Below are 24,759 nucleotides of genomic sequence, written 5' to 3'. Positions count from 1 at the left end.
AATAATAATAACATTGTTAATATTATTATATTAATAATAATAATGTTGTATTCATGGGTGGCTGTGTATAAATGCTCTTTCCCTCCAATTTAGACTTTTCTGACATTAAAAAAAAAAAAAAACAAAAACCAATTACTCTGACCCACTCTATCAAATCAAGCTGCTGTTTTCTCTTAAAAAGTGTAACTCCTGAGTGTCTCTTGCTTTTCCCAAACTCATCACCTATTTTAAAACAATTCCTCGTGGAAATGCACATTTTCCCACAGGATTCAAAGGGTCAGAGGTCACAGTTTTTACCCAACGTTGCATTTTTGTCCCAAGGTTTATATCTAAAACTTCAAGCCTAAAATTCTTTATGGAGAAAACGACTGGTTTCCCTTGTTACAAAACACAGAAAAGGTTTTTATTCTGGCGGGTTTATTTGCAACCCCAGGAAAACCAGCAGGAGGCAAAGGTACAACACTGACCCCGAATTTGACTTTAAAATTTGCCTTTAAAAATTGACTTTAAAACATAAAACCACCAGCAAAGAGACGGTGGGTAAGGCGGAGTCAACCAAAATATGGATCCATAATTCGGAATTTCACCCCCTGCTACGCAGGGAACGGTCAGGCTCTTTTAAAACCCACCATGAAACCCTGAAAACTTTAAAATACATCAATTCTATGGTTCAATTCATAAAGCCCAAAGCTCAGGTTATTACAGCAGCTTCCTTGATGCAGTTTTTAATAGCTGTAAATACCAAATATCAGCATTTCCCACTCACAGGGGGTTGATGAGGAACTCTGATGGTTTTTTCCAGCCCAAGGAATATTGGATATTTGGATAATAAACACACAGGACTAAGTAGATGGATTCTAAAGGAAATAATTACATTTTTTGCCTCTCACAGACTCATTGGGAGAAAGCAAAATTAACTCCTGGAGAAGTTCACATATTTATGGTTGAATATTTCAAGATTTATCAAAAGTCAAAGATAAGCCTGGCTTATCTTGAAAAGGTGAAACTTCAAAAAATACCAATGAAACCTGAAAACTTTTAAAAAATATCAATTGTAGGGTTGAATTCATAAAAGTAAAAGCTCAGGTTATTAAAGCAGCGTCCTTGATGCAGTTTTTAATAGCTGTAAATACCAAATATCAGCATTTCCCACTCACAGGGGGTTTATGAGGAACTCAGATGGTTTTTTCCAGCCCAAGGAATGATTCATAATAAACACACAGGACTAAGCAAATGGATTCTAGAGCAAATAATTACATTTTTTTTCCTCTCACAGACTCATTGGATGAAAATAAACTCCTATTTTTGTGAGTCCAGACCTTTGTGGTTGAATATTTCAAGATTTATCAAAAGTCAAGGATAAGTCTGGCTCCCCTTATGGATCCAGAAAACGGCTGGAATCAGATCCAGATCTTCAAATTCAATTAAAAATTTTGCCTTTCCCCATTGTTTCACAGAAGGATTTTCCTCTCCTTTTTTGTGCCTTCAGACTCAGAGGGGAGAAAAATAAATTTAAAATATTTGGGGGATTTGAAGCTGTTTGTAATTCATGGGAAAGAAAAAAAAATAAATAAGAAGAGGCAAGAAATTGGCTGCCCCAAGCAGCCCAAGTCAGTTCATCCCTGGAGCAGCTGGGAGGAGGAGGAGGAGCAAAATTCACATTTTTTTCTGTTCCAGCTGGGAGCAAAATCAAACTCCAAAGCCACAAATGAAGTGGCAGGGCCACAAATGAAGATGTAGATTTTTATTTTTTTTTTTCAGAGACACTGTTCCTCAGACAAAGTTGTCCTAAAAGCCAATCCTTAGTGCTGGTTTTAAATTTATGTCTGATTGACCCAGCCTGGCTTTTTTCTCGAGCTCTAATTTCTCCCTGCTGAGGTTAAATCCAGCAGCAAGAAGGAGATAATGGCCACTGCAGCAGGCCTCCAAAAATAACCTGCAAAAATGTTTTTAAATGGCCTTTTAATTTAGTTGAAATATATATTTTTTAAAACAAATGGCGCTGGAACTGGAAATTGATGTGTGGGCTATTTAATTGTCAAATTGTCTAATAAAAAGGACTTTTCTGTGCCCGCTCTGAAGGGTTTTTTACAGGGAAAGGAAAGGAAAGGAAAGGAAGAAGGAAAGGAAAGGAAAGGAAAGGAAAGGAAAGGAAAGGAAGAAAGGAAAGGAAAGGAAAGGAAAGGAAAGGAAAAGGAAAGGAAAGGAAAGGAAAGGAAAGGAAAGGAAAGGAAAGGAAAGGAAAGGAAAGGAAAGGAAAGGAAAGGAAAGGAAAGGAAAGGAAAGGAAAGGAAAGGAAAGGAAAGGAAAGGAAAGGAAAGGAAAGGAAAGGAAAGGAAAGGAAAGGAAAGGAAAGGAAAGGAAAGGAAAGGAAAGGAAAGGAAAGGAAAGGAAAAGAAAGGAAAGGAAAGGAAAGGAAAGGAAAGGAAAGGAAAGGAAAGGAAAGGAAAGGAAAGGAAAGGAAAGGAAAGGAAAGGAAAGGAAAGGAAAGGAATTCCTTTGGGGGCCCTGGGAGCTGACAGGAATATCCCAGGGTTCATGGAATTATTCCTGAATTCACATCCTGGGGAGTGGGAGCAGCCCAACATTAGTGCTGGTGCTGCTAAAAGCCAAAGTATTCCTTCAAAAACAGAATTATTGAGGCAGAGCAAAGACAGACAAGTGATAAATCAGGATGAGTTGTTAACTGGTGGGGTCTTATTTATAAATAAACCCCTGTGCACTGGGGATTTTTTGTGTTTTGAGAGTCCCTTAAATTTCAAATCCCACAACTTTTCAAAGCTCGGTTATTTCAAACCTCTGTTAAAGTAAAAAAAAAAAAAAAAAAAAAAAAAAAAATTGGGGATTTTGCTGATTAAACTGCCTTTAAAAACCAACCTGACCAAATGTTCTGATTTTCCTCAGCACCTCTTGCAGTCAGAATTTACAGATATTTCCATGCACATAGAATTCAGTCAGTGCTGATGACCAGGAGGGATAAATAGGATTAAAACTTGGGTGACACTGCCAATTCCCTTTCCTATCAGTGTCCCATTGATCCCATAATTCCTTAATTTCTCAGCATAATACTGATTTAATTCTACTGGATAATACTGAGACCTGCAAGATCTGGTGGCTTGATGTTCCTCCAAAAAAAGAACAATCTCTGGGCAAAACCTGGAAAATCAGGGAGCAAAACCAACCCAGGACAGGGAGCTGGAGCTCCAGGAGGGATGGATGGGGATGCTCAGTGCTTCGGGATAATTACACTCATTAAATGGATGGATTTTAGGAAAAAAAAAAAAAAAAAATCAGGGTGAGAGAAATCCAGGCTGAAAAATGAGTAGGAAATAGAGGCTTTCTGTAGGGAAGTTTATTATCAAGCAAAGCAGGATCTAAAGGGATTTGAACGTGGATTAAATGGTATGAAACAAACCATGAGAGAGTGACCAGAACAAACTGGACTGAGGATGTTTCCTGATCAGGTTTTTTAAAGTTAGAAGGTGAAAAAAAAAAAAGTATTTGTGGTAGTTATTTATTCCCCAAATGACTTTTTCTGAAGATATTAGAGAAACAGGTATTTAGAAATGGTTTTTATTTGGTTTATATCCTGCTTTTCTGTACCACTTGAGTTCTATTTTCTCTCCTAGCCACTAATTCTAATACCACTGGTAGAAACCCACGTCCAAAGAACCCTGCTTATTTTTATTTTTTTTCAATTAAAAATATTGATGGCTACGAAAATTAAGGCACACCAAAAAAAAAAACCCCACCATTAAAGCACCACCTTTCTGTTTATTGAAACAGCCACAGGGAAAATTAACCAGATATTTTCCGAATATTCTCCTCTCTCTCACCTTCACCTCCTCATTCTTCTCCCCTTTGCTGTTTAGCCTTTATTGCAATTCATTAATTTATTTATAAATGTTTGATACCCGGCTGAACACCTCAGTTTCTTGCAAGTTTTGCTGAAATGAAGGAAAATAATTTCTTTTTATGGAGCTTTGGTAAACTTCAGGTCAGGTGCTACCAGAGAATTTCAGTTACAGACAAAGGGATGGGAATAAATAATTCTACAATAAATTCAGGCTTTTTGTCCTTGTGCCTATCCCAAGAAGGCAAAATAAAATAAAAATTTAGAAATGTCCATCTAAGAGGAAAAAAAAAAAAAACAACATAAAACCCCCTCATAGTCCTGGGGCAGAACAGTAGTAAACTGAGTTTTATGAGTTCTATCACAACCATATAAAACGCTTTACTGAAAAGAGCACTGAGCTGGAAAAACTCAGGGAAAACTACCCTGAATTCCATGTGAACACTCATAAATCTTCTCCCCCCCTTTTCCCTTTATATTTTATTTTATTTCATTTTTTATTTTATTTTTTTTCCCCTCCTCTTCCAGCCCGTTTACCATAAACCCTCTGTTCCACATCAGATTTCCTCTGCCTCAATATCTGACACAATCTCAAGCTCCCAGACTGGAATTCTGAGCTTTATTTCAGCCCTATTGCTCCTGCAATTGGCAATATCATATTATTTATGGCCCTCCTGAAAGGTAATGAGGAGTAAAATACAATGAACAAGGACAGATATAAAGACAAGGGCGATGTGGTGGCAAGCAAAGGAAATTTGAGTATTTTACCAAAGCTCTTTTCAAGGGGGAAAAAAGGCTTCAAACAGCATTGGAAAAGAAAAAAGTCTTTATATGAAGGCAAGGCACCAGTGTGAGAGTCCGAATTTTTTTATTATTATTTTTTTTTTAATTTATTATTAATAGTGGTTTTTTATTTTATTTTATTTCTGTTTTAGAAATGTCTTTATAGAAAGGCACCAGTGTGAGGGTCCAAATTTATTTAATATATTATTATTATTATTTATTTTATTTATGTTTTAGGAATGTCTTTTAGAAGGGCAAGGCACCAGTGTGAGGGCCATAATAATAATAATAATAATAATAATAATAATAATAATAATAATAATTTTATTTCTGTTTTAGAAATGTCTTTATAGAAAGGCACCAGTGTGAGGGTCCAAATTTATTTAATATATTATTATTATTTATTTTATTTATGTTTTAGGAATGTCTTTTAGAAGGGCAAGGCACCAGTGTGAGGGCCATAATAATAATAATAATAATAATAATAATAATAATAATTTTGTTTCTGTTCTAGAAATGTCTTTATAGAAAGGCAAGGCACCAGTGGGAGGGTCCAAATTTTTTTATTATTATTAATTAATTAATTAATTAATTTCTGTTCTAGGAATGTATTTATGAAAAGGCAAGGCATCAGTGGGAGGGCCCAAATGTATTATTATTATTATTATTATTATTATTATTATTATTATTATTATTATTATTATTATTATTTCTGTTCTGGAAATGTCTTTATAGAAAGGCAAGGCATCAGTGGGAGGGTTCAAATTTTTTATTATTATTAATATTATAATGTATTATTTTTTTAATTTCTGTTTTAGAAATGTCTTTATAGAAAGGCACAGCGCCAGTGTGAAGGTCCAAATTTATGATTACTATTACTATTATTATTATTATTAATAATTTTTTGTTTGTTTTAGAAATGTCTTTATAGAAAGGCAATGCACCAGCCTGAGGACCCAAATTTATTATTATTATTGTTATAATTTATTATTTATTTTATTTCTATTCTAGAATTCTCATTATGGAAAGGCAAGGCACCAGTGTGAGGATCCAAATTTATTTTTATTATTTATTAATTATTTTATTTCTGTTTTAGAAATGTCATTATAGAAAAACCAGGCACCAGTGGGAGGGTCCAAATGTATTATAATATTTATTTATTTATTTATTATTAATTTTACTTTTGTTCTAGAAATGTCTTTGTAGAAAGGCAAGGCACCAGCGGGAGGGCCCAAATTTATCATTATTATTATTATTATTTATTACTTATTTTATTTCTGTTCTAGAAATGTCTTTACAGAAAGGCAAGGCTGGGTCCAAATTTATTATTGGTGGTATTATTTATTATTTGTTTAATTTCTGTTCTAGAAATGTCTTTATAAAAAGGCAAGGCACCAGTGGGAGGGCTCAAATTTATGATTATTAATATTATAATTCGTTATCTATTTATTTCTCTTCTAGAAATGTCTTTGTAGAAAGGCAAGGGACTGGCATGAGGACCCAAATTTATGATTATTATAATAATTTATCATTTATTTTATTTCTGTTCTAGAAATGTCTTTATGGAAAAGCAAGACACCAGTGTGAGGGCCCAAATTTATTAGTAGTAGTATTATTTATTATTTGTTTTATTTCTGTTCTAGAAATGTCTTTATAGAAAGGCAAGGCACCAGTGGGAGGACCCAAATTTATTCTTATTATAATAATTTATCATTTATTTTATTTCTGTTCTAGAAATAAAATGTCTTTGTGGAAAGGCAAGGGACTGGCATGAGGACCCAAATTTATTATTATTATAATAATTTATCATTTATTTTATTTTTGTTCTAGAAACGTCTTTGTGGAAAGGCAAGGGACTGGCATGAGGACCCAAATTTGTGATTATTATAATAATTTATCATTTATTTTATTTCTGTTCTAGAAATGTCTTTGTGGAAAGGCAAGGCAGGGTCCCACTTTGCCTTTAGCAGTTGTATTTTGTCCCTTTTTCAGGTGACAGAACACTCCCCTCCATACCTGGGACAGGCCAAGGTGCACAGATGCTGTTTCAGAAATGTACATTATTTTGCCATCGGACGCCACGACGAAAACAAATCCATCCAAAGTCTGAAATGAAGAGAAACGCACAGGGTGAGAGGCAAGAAATCTCTTTAAAGCATTTACAGTGGAGAAAAAAAATTTAAAAATATATATATTTTGGAGGATGGTTTCAGACTTCAACAAAAAGCAGCAAACAGCAAAATTTAACAAACAGAAAACGTGATTTGGTTTTGTTTTCAGCTCGGGGAAATCCACATAATTCCCCTGCAGATGCAGTTTTGTTGCTGCACTTCCAGGGAATATTTTGCTGTTGATTCAGGGTTTTTTTTTAGTGCTTAGCCCAAATCCTGAGCTCTGTGATGCTCAGGGGGAGGTCAGTCCCTCCATGAGCCATTTTTTATGATATAATTGGCAGTAAATTGCTGCTATTTGCCGTTTACTGAATGCAAGTGTTGAGATTTGGCTGCATTTTCAATAACACACATTTCAATAATGCATTTCTGAAACAGAGACCTCTCAGCTCTGCGACAATGTGAACTTCCCCAAAAAAAGAAGTCAGCATCCATAAAACTTCATAAGCACAAATATTTCCCTTTGAGCGGGGTGAAGGTTTATTCTTCCAGTCTCTAAACCTCAACTAATGCAAATTTGAGACCAAATCCTACAAATTCTCCTTGGCAGGATGTCAGCTGGGAGGCAAATATTGTGAGGAAAAACTCAAGTTTGATTTAGGCAGATATTTATAGGAGAAAAATATAGATAATATGATAAAACTCAGCCAGAATTTGCCATGATTTGGATACAAAATCTCTCAGTTTTGAGGGGGTCTTTGATTTTTTTTCAGTGCCCAATTTCAGATTTTTTATCCAAAGCAGCTGGCAGATAAAAAAGTCTGTATTATCTCTACCCAGCTTTGATCAGCACATGGCATGTGAATATCAATTCCCACACGTGAACATCGCTGGAAAATAGATTTAGAAGAGAAAAAAAATGATTTTTACAGTACATAGGTGAAAAAAACCACCTGTTTTAATCCATTTAAAGTTACTGAACTGGAAGAGAAGCAATAAAAGCAATAAAAAGCAGTAAAATCCTGTCTACTTCATGCCCCTCTAGTGCCACCCCAATAAGAAAATATTCCAAATTATTCTCTGGCCTACTAATGACTCTACAGCATGTAATTGAAAACAGATAATTCTTTTTTTTTTTTTTTTTTAAAGTAGAAATTTAATTTTGTGAAACTATTATAATGGGAAATAATTTATTGCAGTTTTAGCCACGATTTTGCTTTAAACACTGTTTCTCATGATTGTTTTACCCCGTGTCATTAATAAATTTGGGTCAACGCTGCTGTTACTGCAGCTCATCCCAAAATTTCATGTGCAGGAAAGGAAATAGAAGATGAAAATTCACATGGAAAATTTCAGTCTAAAAACTCTTAAGAAAAAAAAAAAAAAGGGGGTTGCAGTAAATGTGGGTTTATTAAAACCTTCAGCATTCTTCAGTCAGAAAGAACTGGACTGTAAAATGAGAGTTACAGGTGGCCAGCATTTAATTTGTGTAAATTCAATGAATGCCAAACGAAACAGAGAACAGCCAGGAGGAGGAGTAACTACAATCATTTCTACAATTGGCTCTGTATTTTAATATCTACATTAAATTATCCCACGGAATATTACACAGAACTAGATCAGCACCTCCAGGTGACTCTGAGAGGACAGCAGCTACTTGAAAAATCAAATTTCCAAGGCTGGAAACGCCTCTCCAGGAGATAATTTTGAGCTCTGTCATTGTCTGGATGTTGTCAGTACCTCCCCAAAAAATCTCATTTTTTCCCCGCAGGGGAGTTGCTGATGCTCTGTGATAGCAAATAAATAACTTTCATCATTGCAAAGGTGGGGATTCAGGTGGGCAGAGATTTTGGGTTGAGGTTTTTATCCCTGGTTGAGCTGAGCAGTGAGAGCAGCCACAGCTCTGTGAGCAGGAATTCACCTCCCACAGTAAACTCACGTTGGAAATGGTTCTGGTTTGATGGTCTTTAAAATCAGGGGAGAAAACTCGTGCTGACTTAAATTCACATTAAAAAAAAAAATTAGTTAACGCGCCTTTTTTTTTTTTTCTTTTTTCCCTCTTTTTTCTTGCCTTTTTTTTTTTTTTGCCTTTTTTTTGCTTTTTTTTTTTGCTTTCCCCCTTTTTCTTTCTCTCTTTTTTTTTTTTTTTTTTTTTTTTCCCTCCTGCTGGCACACTCGCCCCAACCACAACTTCCTAAATTCAGAAATCAGAGGAATTCCATGTACAGAGAGGATTGAGCCCCTCTAGCTCCTGCCGATACCAGAGGTGAAAAAAAATTTAAAATAATTGGAATAAAAGTGGTTGATGTCTCTGGTTTTCTGCCAGGCTCCTGTCGTGGTGCAGGGGTGAGGAGCAAGTGGAGGAGGAGGAGGATGAAGAAGAGGAAAATGAGGAAGAGGAGAAAGAAGAGGAAAAGGTGGAGGAGGAAGAAGAAGAGAAAAATTAAGAGGAAGAAGATGAAGAAGAGGAAAATGAGGAGGAGGATGAAGGAGAGGAAAATGGGGAGGAGGAGGTTGTAGAAGAGGAAAATAAGGAGGAGGAGGAGGAAGAGGAAAATTAAGAGGAGGAAGAAGAAGAGGAAAATTAAGAGCAGGAAGATGAAGAAGAGAAAAATGAGGAGGAGGATGAAGAAGAGGAAAATGAGGAGGAGGAGTAGAGGCAGCCCCTCAACTTTTCCTACCTGAAGCAGGTGGGATCCGAGCTCCATGGCCACGTTATCCAGGGGCCCGATCCTGCTCGGCTGTCCCCAGGCGTCGCCCAGACCTGGGGAAAGAAAAGGAGGATTTGGTCCAAGCGGGAAGATGAGCCCACGGGGAGGTGGGAAAGGAAAGGAAAGGCTGAGCCCCTTCTCCACACAGCCTTTGGGAATTGTTCTTTTTCCAGAGCGGAGCATCCCCGAGGATGAGATTCCCCGGAGAGCCCCCAGGGACAGCCCGTGTCCCTGTCCCTGTGTCCCTGTCCCCGTGAGCGGCCACCCCCGAGGTGGCCAAGAGGAGGATGAGGAGGTTGAAGAAGGCTGGAGCTCGATTGGAGATAAAATGTCCTGATTTCACCTGCGCACGGACGGCACGGACACAGCTTCAGCTCCCGCGGCCCCATCGAGCCCCGCTGACCCCATAACCCGGCCCCAAAGCTCAACCCCATAGCCCGACCCCAAAGCTCAACTCCATAGCCCGACCCCATAACCTGATCCCATAGCCTGACCCCATAGCCCAGCCCCAAAGCTCAACCCCATAACCCGATCCCAAAGCCCGACCCCAAAGCCAGACCCTATAACCCGACCCCATAACCTGACCCCAAAGCCAGACCCTATAACCCGACAGCCCGACCCTGCTTCAATGGCAGTAGAAGGTTCCTGATGGTGTGAGCAGGGGCGGCTGGGCTGGGGGTTGTGTTTTGGGGTTTTTTGGCGCTGATTTGGGGTTTGTTTGTTCATCACTGCCTCGGAGCCTCCCAGCAGCTCCCCGCTGGAGCCCAGACCGCCACCAAGAGCTGGACACTCCTGCGGCCACCTGCTCGGTGGCACTGTCCCCAAGGGATGGAGGGGAAGGGAAGGACAAGACCTCATCCCTTTGGTACCTCATTTTTGGGCCTTATTTTTGGAGAGAAAGGAGAACTCTGGGCTTCGGGGCGGCCGCGGAGCGCTGAGGGCCAGCGGCTCTGGATGGAGGGAGGGAAGTGGGTGCTGCCAGCCTGGAATTCCACCATGGGCCCTGGAATTCCACCATGGGCCCCGGAATTCCACCATGGGCCCCGGAATTCCACCATGGACCCGGGAATTCCACCATGGACCCAGGAATTCCACCGTGGGCCCAGGAATTCCACCCTGGGCCACGGAATTCCACCATGGGCCCTGGAATTCCACCATGTGCCCTGCAATTCCACCATGGACCCGGGAATTCCACCATGGACCTGAGAATTCCACCATGGGCCCTGGAATTCCATCACGGACCCGGGAATTCCACCATGGGCCCTGGAATTCCACCATGGACCTGAGAATTCCACCATGGACCTGGAATTCCACCATGGACCTGGAATTCCACCACAGGCCCCGGAATTCCACCACGGGCCCCGGAATTCCACCACGGGCCCCGGAATTCCATCATGGACCCGGGAATTCCACCATGGACCCGGGAATTCCATCATGGACCCCGGAATTCCACCATGGACCCGGGAATTCCATCATGGGCCCCAGAATTCCACCATGGGCCCCGGAATTCCATCATGGACCCAGGAATTCCACCATGGACCCGGGAATTCCATCATGGGCCCTGCCCCGTTGTGAAACCGAGCCCCTCTTTCCTCCCGGTGCTCTCTGTCCAGCCCCAGGTGCTTCCAAAGAAATCTCCTTTCTCTCGGAACGAGAGGGAAAAACTGGCAGAAATTCCTGCCCTGAATTTCTCCAGCTCCGTGATTTCCCCTCACGGATCCCTTTTTTGGTGCTGCTGGTTTTTAATGAAGGGGGGATTTCTCTCCGCTCTTGGGGCATCCCTTGGGATGGGCAGGATCTCCCGCTGGAGGGATGAGATGGTGAGGGGAGGACATGGAGCTTCCCCCCGAATCCTGATTCCTTTTCCCGGAGCTTGGCTCCGTGTCCTGCTCCCTCGGGGAAAGCGCGGAGGAGTTTCCCAAGCCGGCCAGGGGACACCTCGGCTGGCCCTGGGACTCCTTTTCGCAGTGCCAAGGCAGCAGCAACACCCAAGAAAAGGGTTTTGCATCCCCCTGTCCGTCCCCAAATTCCAGGAATTCATCTCCCGTGGGAAAGGGAAGAACACCTTCCCTGCCCTGAAAGGAGAGCCGGGAAATTCGCCGGCAAGAGCCAAACGAAAATTGGCGCTTTTCTCCGCCTCTTCCCAAATCTCCGCTTGGAAAAGGCTCTTAAACATCCAGAGACACGGCAAAAAAAAAAAAGTCCTTTCCGCTGAAATGGTTTTTGGGGAGAAAAAGATGGGGAATGGCGGAGTCGTCCTGAAGTTTCTTTCCCGAGACGGCAACAAACGCAAAACTCCAGGGTCTGTCCCTGCGCCGCGGGGTTTTGCCTTTATTTCGATTTACTAATTACAAATTCCAGAATACGGGATTGAAAACCTACAAAGAGCGGAGTAAAAAACTGCCCCGAGCCCTTCCTTCCCGACAGACGGAGCAGATTTATTCCTGGAGCTCTCACGAAACTCTTCAAGAACGAGCCTCTGCCCCACCCGTGCGAGACAATTCGCTCCGTTCTGCCCTTTCACAGCACCCCAAAACCTGCACGAGTTTTGAGGTTCTTTCCTAGCCCGGAATAAATAATTAATAATAATAATAATAATAATAATAATAATAATAATAATAATAAAAAAAAAATCGCTTGCTCAGAATTGCTCCATTTGGAATTTTCAATTGGAGTGGCGATCGCGAGCGCGCATCAAACGTAGACACGCCCGGTGGATCAGCCTGGCATTCGTCTGAGCTTATTTTAAAGCCGGTGATTTTATCATTTAATCCGCCAGCAGATCGCTTTAAAGGTGAAAACGAAACGAATAAAAACCTCCCGTTCGAATAAAGGACTAAACGCCCGTTTAAGTTCTCCTCGGAGAGATTCGGGGACGCGCCATCGTGTCAATGGATGGATGTCACAGGCTCGGCCGGGCTGCTCCTGCCCGGCCAACAAATAACTCACAAATTCGCTCCGTGGCCTGGAGCGAGGCCAAAATCGCTGCCGAGCTTTTCCCGCAGCGCTCCTCCTTCGGGATGGGACTTTACCGGGACGGGAAGGGATCCCCGTCTGGGGATGCTGCCGGCTGTCCCACGCGATTTTGTTTGGAAGGAAAAGGTTTGGAAGAAAACTTTTTTCCAGGTGTCTCAGGCAGCAGGAGTTACCCCGAGAGAGAATTCAGATGGAGCATCCTCCCCGCAAGCGCTGGGAACACCCGTGGGGATGGCCTGGCCCCGAGCGCCGCTCCTTTGCCGTGCTGGAGGATCAGGAATCATCCAGATCCAGCGATCTGGGGGGATTCCAGCAGAGGAAAGCCGGGAAAACCGGGGCTGGGCTCAGCCACAGAGCCCGGGGCCCCGGCAGGACGGCGACTCGCCAGTCCCAGCCTGAATTTTCGCTTTTCTCTCCCCAGGCAAACATGGGCGAGATGAGGCTCTGTCCTGGTTTTTCCCGGAGTTTGGAGCGGTGTCTGTCCCCTCGGGCAGGGCAGGACCGGGATGCCCGAAGGGACAAACAGCGCTGTGCCCGCCCGACCCCTCCGGGCACCGCGGGGCAGCTCCGGCCCGGAACCCGAGAGGCGTTTAAACAAATCACCCCAAATTCCTGCTGCTTTTGCCCTTGAAAAAACCGGGGAAATTTTAGTACAGACACGGACAAAACCCCCCCTGAGTCTTTTGACATCTCTGGCTGTTTTTCCAAGTCGCTCAGCTCTCACTTTGTCCCATTCGTACATTTCCCGGTTTCCAGGCGGGCACAGCGGCGTGAGCGAAACCGTGACAAGATCTAGAAATATTTGGGAACAGCTCCCACCTTCTCTCTGGGTGTACAGCACTTCGTTCACACACGCACACACAGATTTGAAAGCCCGGTAGCTTTTCGGCTCGGGATTCTGCTAAAAGAATTATTTCGCCGTGTATTACGTTCAGTATCGGGTTGCTCTGTCACTTGGAGTATTTCTTTTGTGTCTGCCGTGGAGCCGGAGTCCTCCAGCCTTCACAAGGAACACGGGGACAAGGATGAGCCCTGGGGGTTCGCCTCCAATCCTGATTTTTGGGGTTTTCCCAGCGTGGTTGTGCCTGTCTCGGCAGGGAGAGCCCCGGGGAAATTCCCGAGGGGTTCCATCGAGTTTTGTGTCCCTGGTTGGGGCGAGGTGAGCTGGGGGAAGTCGGCAGCTCAGGGAAGGAGCAGGGCTGGGCAGGGATGTGCGGGGATCAGCCTCGGGAAGGTGGCCGAGGGCTGGGCGGTGGGAAGGGCGGGAATAAAGATCAAGACTTCTATTTTGTATTAAAAAAAAAAATACCCCAAAAACCAAAAAAACAACAACAAAAAAAACAAAAAAAAAAAAAAAAAAAAATGGGGGATAAAAAATTAAAAAACCCAAATCTGCCGCCCAGGACACCCGCACAAACCTGCCTCAACCCACCAGATGGTGTCCAGAGGCCCCAAAGAGGCCGGTCCTACAGACGGGGAGGTCACGGGCAGACCCACGGCAGTGACCCCCGCCCTTCCTTTCTGCCTCCTTCCCTCCGCTCCGGCCGGGACAGACCCGAGCGACCCCGCCCCGACCCCGCAGCGCTGGGAACGGCCCCAGGAAAACCCTAAAAAAAGAAAAAAACCCACCAAAACCCAAAAAAACCCGCTTTTGTTTTAGTAAGACCTTTAATGTCGCTATTAGTGGTTAGTACAATAGGGGCCGGCTTTCCAAAAGGGATTACTCACGCCTCGCCCTTTTTTTATTTGTTGAATTCATTAACGAACTTTTTTTTTTTTTTTTTTTTTTTTTTTTTTTTTTTTTTTTTTTTTTAATATCCCCCGAGCGCGTGGGACAATCAGGTGAAATAGCTGCGATTCGCCTCGATTTTCTTAAAATACACATTCCTGGCCAGGTTTAAACGGAGACAGAAGGCTGTGGATATTCCTAGTAATTTCTATTTTGTGCCTCTCGGAATAAGGGAGGTCTGAGATTTACCGCTCCGTCACTTTATTCAGATTATATTTTGGGTCGTGTATTAATTAGCTGGCTCCCATCCGGTTTGAACGACCATAAATGTCCAATTTCATAATCGTTTTTGGACACTGCGCTGGGGCCGGGGGAAGGGTGACGATTTCAGTCTGCCATAACCTTGGGGCAGAGAATCGCGGCTTTTTAAACACGATCCATTCTCGCCTCTCTTCCTTTCATTAGCTCCTTTTCAAAATAAATAATCATAATAATAAAATTTTTAAAAATACTGACGGCGGAGAGAGAAGGCGACTCGCGGTGTACTTTTTGTTGTACAGTAACAAAGCCGTGGCGACAACAACAACAACAAACCCAAACCCAAGCCCGAAAACACGAGCGAAGACCGAGAGCGGGGGAGGCTGGAGCCTGCCGTGTCCTGACTTTAACTCCTGAATCTCAAGGTCGCAGCGATTCCGGCAGGGCTCAGTCTGGGATATCGGAGCACCAAATTGCCCCTTGCAGGGCTCGTACTGCCAGGGCGAAAGGAGCTGGGGTAAAAATCCCTTTGGGACAAAAGGAGCTGGGGTAAAAATCCCTTTGGGACGAAAGGAGCTGGGGTAAAAATCCCTCTGGGACGAAAGGAGCTGGGGTAAAAATCCCTCTGGGACGAAAGGAGCTGGGGTAAAAATCCCTTTAGGACGAAAGGAGCTGGGGTAAAAATCCCTTTGGGACAAAAGGAGCTGGGGTAAAAATCCCTTTAGGACGAAAAGAGCTGGGGTAAAAATCCCTCTGGGACGGAAGGAGCTGGGGTAAAAATCCCTTTGGGATGAAAGGAGCTGGGGTAGAAATCCCTCTGGGACGAAAGGAGCTGGGGTAAAAATCCCTTTGGGAGGAAAGGAGCTGGGGTAGAAATCCCTTTAGGACGAAAGGAGCTGCGGTAAAAATCCCTTTGGGACGAAAGGAGCTGGGGTAAAAATCCCTTTGGGACGGAAGGAGTTGGGGTAAAAATCCCTTTGGGACGGAAGGAGCTGGGGTAAAAATCTCTTTGGGACAAAAGGAGCTGGGGTAAAAATCCCTTTAGGACGAAAGGAGCTGGGGTAAAAATCCCTTTAGGACGAAAGGAGCTGCGGTAAAAATCCCTTTAGGACGAAAGGAGCTGGGGTAAAAATCTCTTTGGGACGAAAGGAGCTGGGGTAAAAATCCCTTTTCAGTTCTCGGAGCCTGAGAGGGTTGTGTCCACCTTCGGGAAAAGCCTGCCCGGGCTGAGCAGACCTGTCCCAAGCCCTGACAAACCCTGTGCGGATCAATCACCTCGCTCAGGGGCTCGAACTTTCCCCAAACTACGTGTCAGCTCGCTGTGGAAATCAGGGGCTCAGCCATCCGCCGAGGGGTTTAAAACCACAACCCTCCTCTCTCTTTCTCTCTCTCTCTCTCTTTTCCACTCCAGTCTAGACAGAGCTGAGAGCCAACTCTGCAGCTGAACAAGGCTTCTGGTGGTGCTGGCCGCAGTTAACCGGGCCCAGCACTGCTCTGGTGGCCTCTCAGATCTGTCCCCACCACCCTGTCACCCCTTTAAGCCTCACAAGGTGACTGCTGGGTGGTGGATCCCCTCTCCGGGGACAATTCCCGGGGGATTTGCCTCGGGAGGGGAGGCCGGGGCTGGAGAGGGGACTTGGGATGTGCCCACCTTAATTTCCCAGCCCAGGATCTCGGGTGTCCCGCAGCCATCGGGTCCAGCCCAGCCCCTGGAATTCTTTCTTTCCCCAGGATTGAAGCTGGGAAGAATTTCCGGGCTCTTTCCCCTCCCAGTAAATCCAACTGGAAACCAGTAACCGAGTATGGGGAGGGGGCGAAGGAAGGACGGACAGAAGGACGGAGGGATGGGATCTCCTTCCACGGGCAAATCCCCAGGGAGAGGGAAGTTTGGGTGATGCGAGACTGTGTGGAAAAATCCCCTAAAAAAAAAAAAACCAACCCAAAAAATCCTTTCTGCAGCCGCCTCTGTCCGGCTCCCCCTATTTCTCTTCCACCCTCCCAGGCACTAAACTCCGGGCTCGGGGACCGGGAGGAGGTAATTCCGCCGGCCTGTCATCCCTGCATGCAAAGCTTTGGTTTTCAGCGTATTTCCAGCCGCACTTAAGACGATGAAAGATCAGGAATTCGCTGTATGCATTTAAACGTTGCCCTTAATAAGCAGAGTGTGCGGAAGCGCACGCCCGGCCTGTTTAGGGAAGACAGACACATAAAACACACCCGGGCCGTGGGTATAAACCTGCTCTCGGGGTCGTCTCGTTGCTCTTGAGGATCAGCGGGGCTGGAAAAGCCGCGACGCCATCCAGCAGCATCTCGAAAACGTGCCGCTTTTCCCCTTCTCCTAAATCAAAGGCGTTCGGGGAGGGCACGTTTTCGCGAGTGACCCCCCCCACCTCCAAAATTACCACGGGGAAAATTTTCCCGGTGGGGAATAATGGCTGGGAAATGCGGCGGAGCAGCTCCTCGGCTCCCCTTGTTCCGCCGGCTAAAGGAGCCTTGGCTTCCCTTAGCACGGCTGCTCCGTGCTCCCGAAATTTCTGAATTAAATGGCCACCACGGTAAGCTTTGCTCGGGTTGGGAGGGTTTGTTTTGGTGTTGGTTTTTTTAAATTATTATTATTATTATTTTCCCCGCCCTCCCTCTGTTTTATTTTTGGTCGCGTTTTTATTTATTTCTTTTTTTTTTTTTTTTTTTTTAGCCTTTTTAAATAAAGCTCCTTAGAAACCTCGCCGGAGAGCCTCAGCCCTCCTTTCGCCTTGCGGAATTTGCTAATTCCTTCACCCTGCTCCGAGCCTGGAGAAGGCACAAAATGACAAAATGACAAAGCGGGGCAGTGCCTAGGCTTTATTCAGCCACCCTCGGGCACTGAGCAGCGCTTCGCTCCGCCGCTCGCATCAGCCCAGCGCCCGCACGGACAGCGCAGCGCTCCGGGGGAAGGTTCGGGGCTCCGAGAGGCTGAATTTGCCCAAACCCTGCGGGAAACTGCCGGGCCTCGCTGCTGGGTGTCCCGCAGAAATGTCCCAGCCCGGCCCTGGAGCAGCGGGGACCCGGCCAGGCTCAGCTCGGACCTTCCTCCCCTTCTCTGGCCAGCCCCAGGAGAAGCCGCAGGGCCTCCCAGCTGGTTTTCCCTAGCTGCGGAAAACTCCAAGCGAAACAAAATCATAATAACAAGCGCACAGTTTGGTGGAGTTTGGTTGGTTTTTTTTTTTTCCTCCCTGACCGTGGCCGGAGGGGAAGCGCCGTGCCCAGGGGCCGTCCCCGGGCTCCTCCGGGGCTCAGGACACGAACCGAGCCCGTTCTCACCGGGACGGTCCCTCCGAGCCCACGGGGCTCAATTGTCACCCCAGGAGGAGGAGGAGGAGGAGAAAGGAGGGGATAAACCAACCCGCTCTGCCTCCTCTCCCAGGGCGGACAGACACATTTCCAGCCCGCTTTTCTCCTCAATCCCTCCTGGCTCGTTCTGAGACCCCTGCGGGCATCCCTTCGCTCCTGCCGGGGCGCCGATGGGGTCGTGCCCAGCCCGGTCCCTCTGTCCCTCTGTCCCCCGGCCCGTGGTGCCTCCCTTGTCCCTCCCCGGAGTCCCCGGGCTGGTTTTACCTTCGGGAAAGACGGCTCGCATTTTCAGGTAGCTGGTGGTGAGGCGGATGATGGACGCTTTGTCCAGCTGCGAGGTGATGGCCGAGGGCAGGGGCAGGAGTTTGGCCAGCTCGTAGAATTCTCCATTTTCTTTTTCCCGTCTAGTCTTTGCCGCGTTCTTGGATTTTTCCTTCATCGCGACTGCTGCAAGGCGGGGATGTCACTGGCATATTAGACCCGATTCTTCCGAATGGCAGGGGGGCATGGATTTCGAGTGCGGAGTTAGTATTTTCGTTCAAGGAAGGGAATTGACCCAAATCAAATCATTAATAATAATAATAATAATAATAATAATAAACAACGAAGCGGGGGAAAAAATAAGATAAAAAGGAGAGGGAAAAATAAAGGCAAACCAAGCAAATAAAATCAACACCAAGAGAAATGGTGCGAGGAGAGGGGAGGTGATCTCTGAGCTGCAATCGGGACGGGAAAGGCGCTCGGGGAAGGCAGTTCTGCTCCCACCCTGCAGCAGCGAGGGCTTCCAAACCCAGGCTGAAAGACCCACGGCAAGCTTCGTCCTCTGCGTGCAGCTGGGAATCGGATCCTGATCTTCTCCTCAACGGGGAGCAAACCGCTGGGTTCCTTTCACCGACCCATTTCTTCTACTCAATCCTTCCCCGTCCAAAAATAACGATTGAAAAAAAAATTAAAAAAAAAAAAAAAAGGGGGGGAAACAAACAAAAAAGAAAAAAAAAAAAGAAAGTAGAGCGTCCATGCAAGAGATCATTGGGCTAAGCAGGCTGAACCACTTTTGGAACGTTTTGTCTCTCAAGGAAAAAAAAAAAACAAAAAAACCAAACCAAAAAACCAACAACAAAAAACCCCCCACAACCAAAAAAAAAAAAAAAAAAAAAAAAAAAAAAAAGGAAACGGAACGACCGCGCTTGCTGGTTGAACGAAGTGCAAAACGAGCTGGTCCCGGAGATGCCGAGGACACGACGAGCTCCGCGCTGAACCAAAGTCAAAGCTGCGGGCGGCAGCTGATGGGCTGGAGCGTTCCGGGCTCAGCAGCAGCTCTCCGGGCCGTGGCCTCGGGGCTCCTTTTCCCTCCGGCCGTGGCCTCGGGGCTCCGGCAGCTCCGGCCCGCGGGGCTCCTGCTGCTGCTGCTGCCGGCTCCGAGCGCGCTTCTCATGCGGAGTCAAATTAAAGGATCCGTTTTCTTCCTCGGGACCCGTGCCACTTCAGCGTTGTCTCTTTCCAAACAAGTCCCAGCGTTGGCAAAGGCGCGGCATCGATTTCTTTTTTTTTTTTGTTGTTGCTTTATTTATTGGTTTGGTTCTTAGTTTTGTTCTCTCTTTCTCTCTCTCTTTTTTTTTTTTCCTCCTTTTAAAGAAAAAAGAATTTGAAGGATGGGAATCGTTTCTCTTGTCTCTCTCTCTTTTTTTTTTAAGTTTTGTTTCTTTTTTTATTTGTCACGTATCTCAAGAGCGAAGCGGCGGCTCTTTGGCAGAGTCATGCCTTTCAAAGGCAAGGGGAGGGTTTGCTCGCATTCACCTCCCGCGATTCGGCAAGGATCGAAGGTAAAATTCCCCTCCTCTCGGAAATCGCAGCCGCCACGCTCCTCGTCTCAAAGCACCGATATCTCCGCTTATTTTTTTTCCTTTTTTTTTCCCCTCGCTTTTTTTTTTTTTTAATTTTTTTTTTCCCAGAGGCAGAAGGAGCTCTGAAGCGGACCTCTCGCTTAATTCTTTAGCAAAGGCTGCAGAAAGCCAGCGGAGCCCTCCAGAGGGGAGGGGATAATGTAGCCGTGACGTGTCCTCCAGCGCAGCGCCCTCCGAGGGACCCAAAAGCAGCGGAGCCAGAGCCGAGCTCAATCAGCACTTGCGAGGGGACAGGAGGGCGGGGGCCACAGCCTGGGCACCTTTCTGCCCTTCTCCGTGACCCCAAGGAGGGGTTTGTCCCCGCAGCCGCCGCGCGGGGTGTGTGACACGCGTGGGGCTCCTTCCCCAAGGAGAATTTCTTTCCCCCGTTGTTCTGGCGCTGGGCAAAGCGCACCTGGACACGCACACAGGTACGCGTGGCTGGGGCACACAGGTATTTGGAGGCTCTAGGAAAGATCCATTTTCCATATTACACGTGTAAATACAAATCTATCCGCACACGGACAGTGAGGACATGAGGAGGAGGCGGCTGAGCTCCGCGGGAGCCCAGAGGCCTTTAACCCCGCAGCTGCCGGAGCACCAAGCAACAATTTTTATTATTTTATTTTATTTATTTTTTCTCCTTCTGCCGGAGAAATAAATCCCGGAGCGCCCAGAACCTTTCCCTCAGGGTTGTGACCGTAGAACTCGAGGCCACCTTGTCACAAAAAGCCACCCCTGGGTCCCTCCTCATGTCCCCAGAGAGGGAATTAAACCCAGCCCGTGCCCGGCCAGCTTTAACCCCATGGGAGCCCTTGAACAGCCCCTCGCTGCTTTTGGGGACACAAAACCTCGCGTGTGTCGCTGTCACACGGACACACAGCCCCCCGGACACGCGTGGGGATTAAAACAACGAGGGAAAAAAGGAGAGAAAGGAAGGAGCAGCAGAGACATCCAGGGCGCCGAGGGGGATGGGACACACAAAGCACCGGTCCTTAATATTAATCCCGGCCAGAGGCTCGGCCGGCGGGCGAGTGTGTGTTTGCTTAAGCTGGCCCTGCCCTCTGTAATTATCCCATTAGAGCAGAAAGAGCCCGGCCCGGCCGTGCTGAGGGAAAGGCCACGCTCTTTAACCCGCCCGGGCCACCACAGCCCGAGGGATGGCCGGTGGGGACACCGCGACACTGCGACATCTCTGCCTGGACATTCGGGCCCAGCGGAGCCCCAAAAAGGTTCCAGGACAAATTGGTCCCAAATCCATCCCCTCGGGTACCCTCAGAGGCCGGCTCTTGGCTGTGGGGAAGCGAACTGGGAATGGGATTTAGGCTGGAGATGCATCGCAGGTCAAGGGAAAAGGAGCGAAAACCTAAATGGGAGATGTGCCCTGTTTTTTCCTCCTTGCGCTGCTTTTTTTTATCCTTATAGGGGTAAATATGGGGGAAAAATAAGGGGAAAATAGCAGCGTAGTGTCCTTCTTTATGGGGACGCTCTCCTGGGTATATTTATGTCAGATTTAACCCGCCGCCGTATTTTTATTTTTGTGGGTTTTTTTTACTGAAGCGTGTTTCTGTTGGGACTTTCTGCCGAGCAAATTAAATTAAAGGAGGGAAAAAAAAAACAACCCCTCCGTAAACACCAAACAAAACCAAACCAAACCCACAAAACCAAAAAACAGCCGTCGAAAAGAAACTTCAGCTTTTCGGGGAAATTCTCAAAGTTCAATGCCACCTCCGCCCGCCGCCGAAACTGGACGTATGAGCAGAGGTAAAGTATATCTGTATCTACATATATATATATATACCGGGGGAAAATATTTTATTTCTATATAGATATATTTCTTTTTTTTTCTTTTTTCTTTTTTTTTTTTTTTTTTTTTCTTTTTTTTCGGAAAATTAACTCTATATCAAGGTAAGTCCTAACGGGAATCCGGTTTTAACAAGCCCAATTCCCGAGGAGGAATTTCTCTGGGACAATTTCTGTGTCCTGTCACCCAAATATAGCGACAAACGACCGGGGTGGCGAAGGAAAGAGTGAGGGGAGCTTGTTGTGTTTCCAAGGAATTGCGGCGATCTGGGGAAAAAAAGGTTTGAAAATGTTTTCAGCAGAATCCCGAGAGAAAAAGAAAAAAATCCAGAGTGGCCCAAATCTATGGAGGTGAATTCGCGGTGAGTCCGAGGTGGCTGCGGGGATTTCCCTGAGATCTTATTCCTAAGAAACTCCTCGTCGGCACGAAGATAAACGAGGGGAAGAAATAAAACGATTTAATATTGAAATATTCAGATCAGGGTTTCACGGGCACCTTGTTGTGGGATCCCAAACGGGGCGTGCATAAACCCCACTGTTATTTAACAACATTTTGCTTTTGCTTGGAGGGGAAAACTTTTCCCAAGGTGGGAGACAGAGGGAGAGAATTTCTCCCCCAGGTGAGCTGTGTTGCAGGGGAACATTTCCAACTTTATTTTTTTTCATTTCTTTTTTTCCTAATTTTTCCCCTTTTTTTTTTTTTTTTTTTTTTTTTTTTTTTTTTTTTTGGAGGGGGGGTGTGGGTGTGAGGGATTTATGTTTTGTTTTGTGTTTTGGTTGGGTTTGATTTTTTAGGATGGGGTTTTTTTTGGTTTGTTTTCCTTCCCAGGATTTTCAACTGGAGACGGAAAATGAGAGGTGAGAATAAACCCCCAAACAAACTCTTTTCGCAGCTCCCTTGCCTGGATGGATGTCCCGTGTCTGGATGCTCATGAGGACAAGCCCGAGGGGGTTCAACACCTTTTTTAGGGGGGGAAATTCTTCATTTTTTAGGTGGGTTCAGCACAGCCGGGACCCCCAGCACCGCTCCCTTCGTGTCCCTGCCTGAGATCCAAAGGAATTCCCAGGGGACAGGACGGGGGCTGCCATCCCCCGTGTCCGTGGAAGTGCCACTCTTTCCCAAAAAATCCCCCCCAAAACTTCTCAGGGCCGTGATTTTGGTGTTAGTTGAATTTTCTTGCCTTTTTTTTTTTTCTTTTTCTCCCCCTTCGGTGGAGGCCGGGGAGGAAATCGGGGCTGCGGAGCCGAGCACAGAGCGGGGCTTAACTTTAGTCTGAGGTGCTTAGCTGAAGTATTAACTGTGAGAAATACCACCGAGTTCCACAGGAAAGAAAATACCGTCAGATATTTGAACATTTCCAGGCTGCACCATCAGCACAGCCCGAGGACCAGCGGTGCTCATTGTCCCCGGAGGAATCCCCCGGATATTTTTATTTTATTTTTTTATTTTATTTTTAATTTTTATTTTTTTAAATTTTTCTTTTATTATTATATTATTTTACTTTTACTTTTTTATTTTTTTATTTTTTATTCTTTTATTTTTATTTTATTTTGTTTTTCTTTTATTTTTCTTTTTTTTTCTTTTTTCTTTTTTTTTCTTTTTTTTTCTTTTTTCTTTTTTTTCTTCTTTTTTTTTCTTTTTTTTTCTTTTTTCTTTTTTTCTTTTTTTCTTTTTTTTTCTTTTATTTTTCTTTTATTTTTCTTTTATTTTTCTTTTACTTTTCTTTTCTTTTCTTTTACTTTTCTTTTCTTTTTCTTTTCTTTTTCTTTTTTTTTTTCTTTTTTTCTTTTTTCTTTTTCTTTTTCTTTTCTTTTCTTTCTTTTTCTTCTTTTTCTTTCTTTTTTCTTTTCTTTTCCTTTTCTTTTTCCTTTTCTTTTCCTTTTCTTTTCCTTTTCTTTTCCTTTTCTTTTCCCTTTCTTTCCTTTTCTTTTCTTTATTTTTCTTTATTTTTCTTTTATTTTTCTTTTTATTTTCTTTATTTTTCTTTTATTTTTCTTTTATTTTTCTTTTATTTTTCTTTTATTTTTCTTTTATTTTTCTTTTTTCTTTTTTCTTTTATTTTTTTTAATTTTTCTTTTCTTTTTCTTTTTCTTGTTATTGTTATTTTATTTTTTTAAATTTTTATTTTATTTTATTTCATTTTATTTCATTTTATTCTATTATTTTTTCCCCCCTGTAACTACTGCTCCCAAGTGTGGCTGTGCACACACAGCCGCTCACACAGGCAAATCCCATAAACGCCGATAAACCAGATTCCTCGGGGTTTGTTTAACTTGCCACCCCATCTCCACATTCAGTGGGGTGCTTGAGGATTGCTGGGGAGGTGGACGATTTTTTGGGATCACCCTTCCAGGGTGACAAGCCCCTTCAGACAAAGTCGGACCCACAAACGTTTGGAAACACGACGGATTTGAACCGAACACTTGAAAGGGAAAAAAAGGAAGTGGAATCTCGGTGCTGGAATTATGAAACTATGCAGAAGGGAGGCCTCCGGCTGCAGGGGATCGTTTTCAGCTCCTTTCTGGAAGCTCTATCGCTGCTATTGTCCAACCTTTGCTGGCCACATGGGACACGTTTGGCAATAGGACAGAAAATTATTTCTACTGGGCATGAACTGGAAATATCCAGCTGGAGCATGGATCCCATTTCTAATCAGGGTGGAGGGAAGGAAATCTCAAGGCTCTTTCTTGTTGCTCAGACAGCATTTTTTTTTTTTTTTTTTCTTTTGGGGGGTGGGTTGTCAAAATCTCCTATCCAGAAAAAATACGGCTGTTTAAAAATGAATTAAGGGTTGTTATAAGGGTGGTTTGTTTGGTTTTTTTTTTTTTTTATACTCTTCCAACTTGTAAATTTGGGGGTTTTATTCTGCAGAAAGGGGTGCATGGTGTGTGTGTGTGTGGTGTGCAGTGACAACAGCAGGAGCTGTCAGAGTTGATGGACTGATCCAAATGGGTGATATTTGCAAAAAAAATATGCCCAAGTTAAAAACTCTCAACGCTCATGTTCGGGTCAGGTTTTCAATTTCAGTTTTCTGAGGAGAATAAACTTGTTTTGTTAAGGTCAACTTCATTTTTTTTTTTTCCTCCCCCTTCACAACCGGAGCTGGAATTCGATGAATTTTCCGAAAGTATTTTCATGTGGCTCCGATAATTGGTATTAATTATGACACCCAAAGTTTCGTGACCAAACATTTGCTGCTGCTAATGTAAGCTGCAAACCATATTTCTTTTAAGAAAGGGAGATAGTTTAAAAGGCAAAAGCTGGGAATAGGAGAGGGAGTGTATCAATCAGGGAGAGGAAGCTTCTTGGCTGGAGAAACTG

The 24,759-nt window shown here is 44.6% G+C and overlaps 1 protein-coding gene across 1 annotated transcript; it reads right to left on the bottom strand.

Moving 5' to 3' along the window:
• Positions 1-6,553: 6,553 nt before the first annotated feature.
• On the bottom strand, positions 6,554-18,838 carry LOC136374880 (single-minded homolog 2-like). Its single transcript, XM_066340266.1, has 3 exons — positions 18,016-18,838; positions 9,429-9,511; positions 6,554-6,742 (listed from the first exon to the last, which is right to left on the bottom strand). Exons 1-3 carry the CDS (start codon positions 18,188-18,190, stop codon positions 6,554-6,556), a joined length of 447 nt encoding a protein of 148 aa, XP_066196363.1. The 5' UTR covers positions 18,191-18,838.
• Between the last annotated feature and the right edge of the window lie 5,921 nt (positions 18,839-24,759).

This window comes from Sylvia atricapilla, unplaced genomic scaffold (assembly GCF_009819655.1).
Source record: "Sylvia atricapilla isolate bSylAtr1 unplaced genomic scaffold, bSylAtr1.pri scaffold_175_arrow_ctg1, whole genome shotgun sequence".
NCBI classification, from domain to species: Eukaryota; Metazoa; Chordata; class Aves; order Passeriformes; family Sylviidae; genus Sylvia; species Sylvia atricapilla.
Note: the sequence above shows the minus strand (reverse complement) of the source record. Positions and strands in the feature narration are given on the sequence as shown.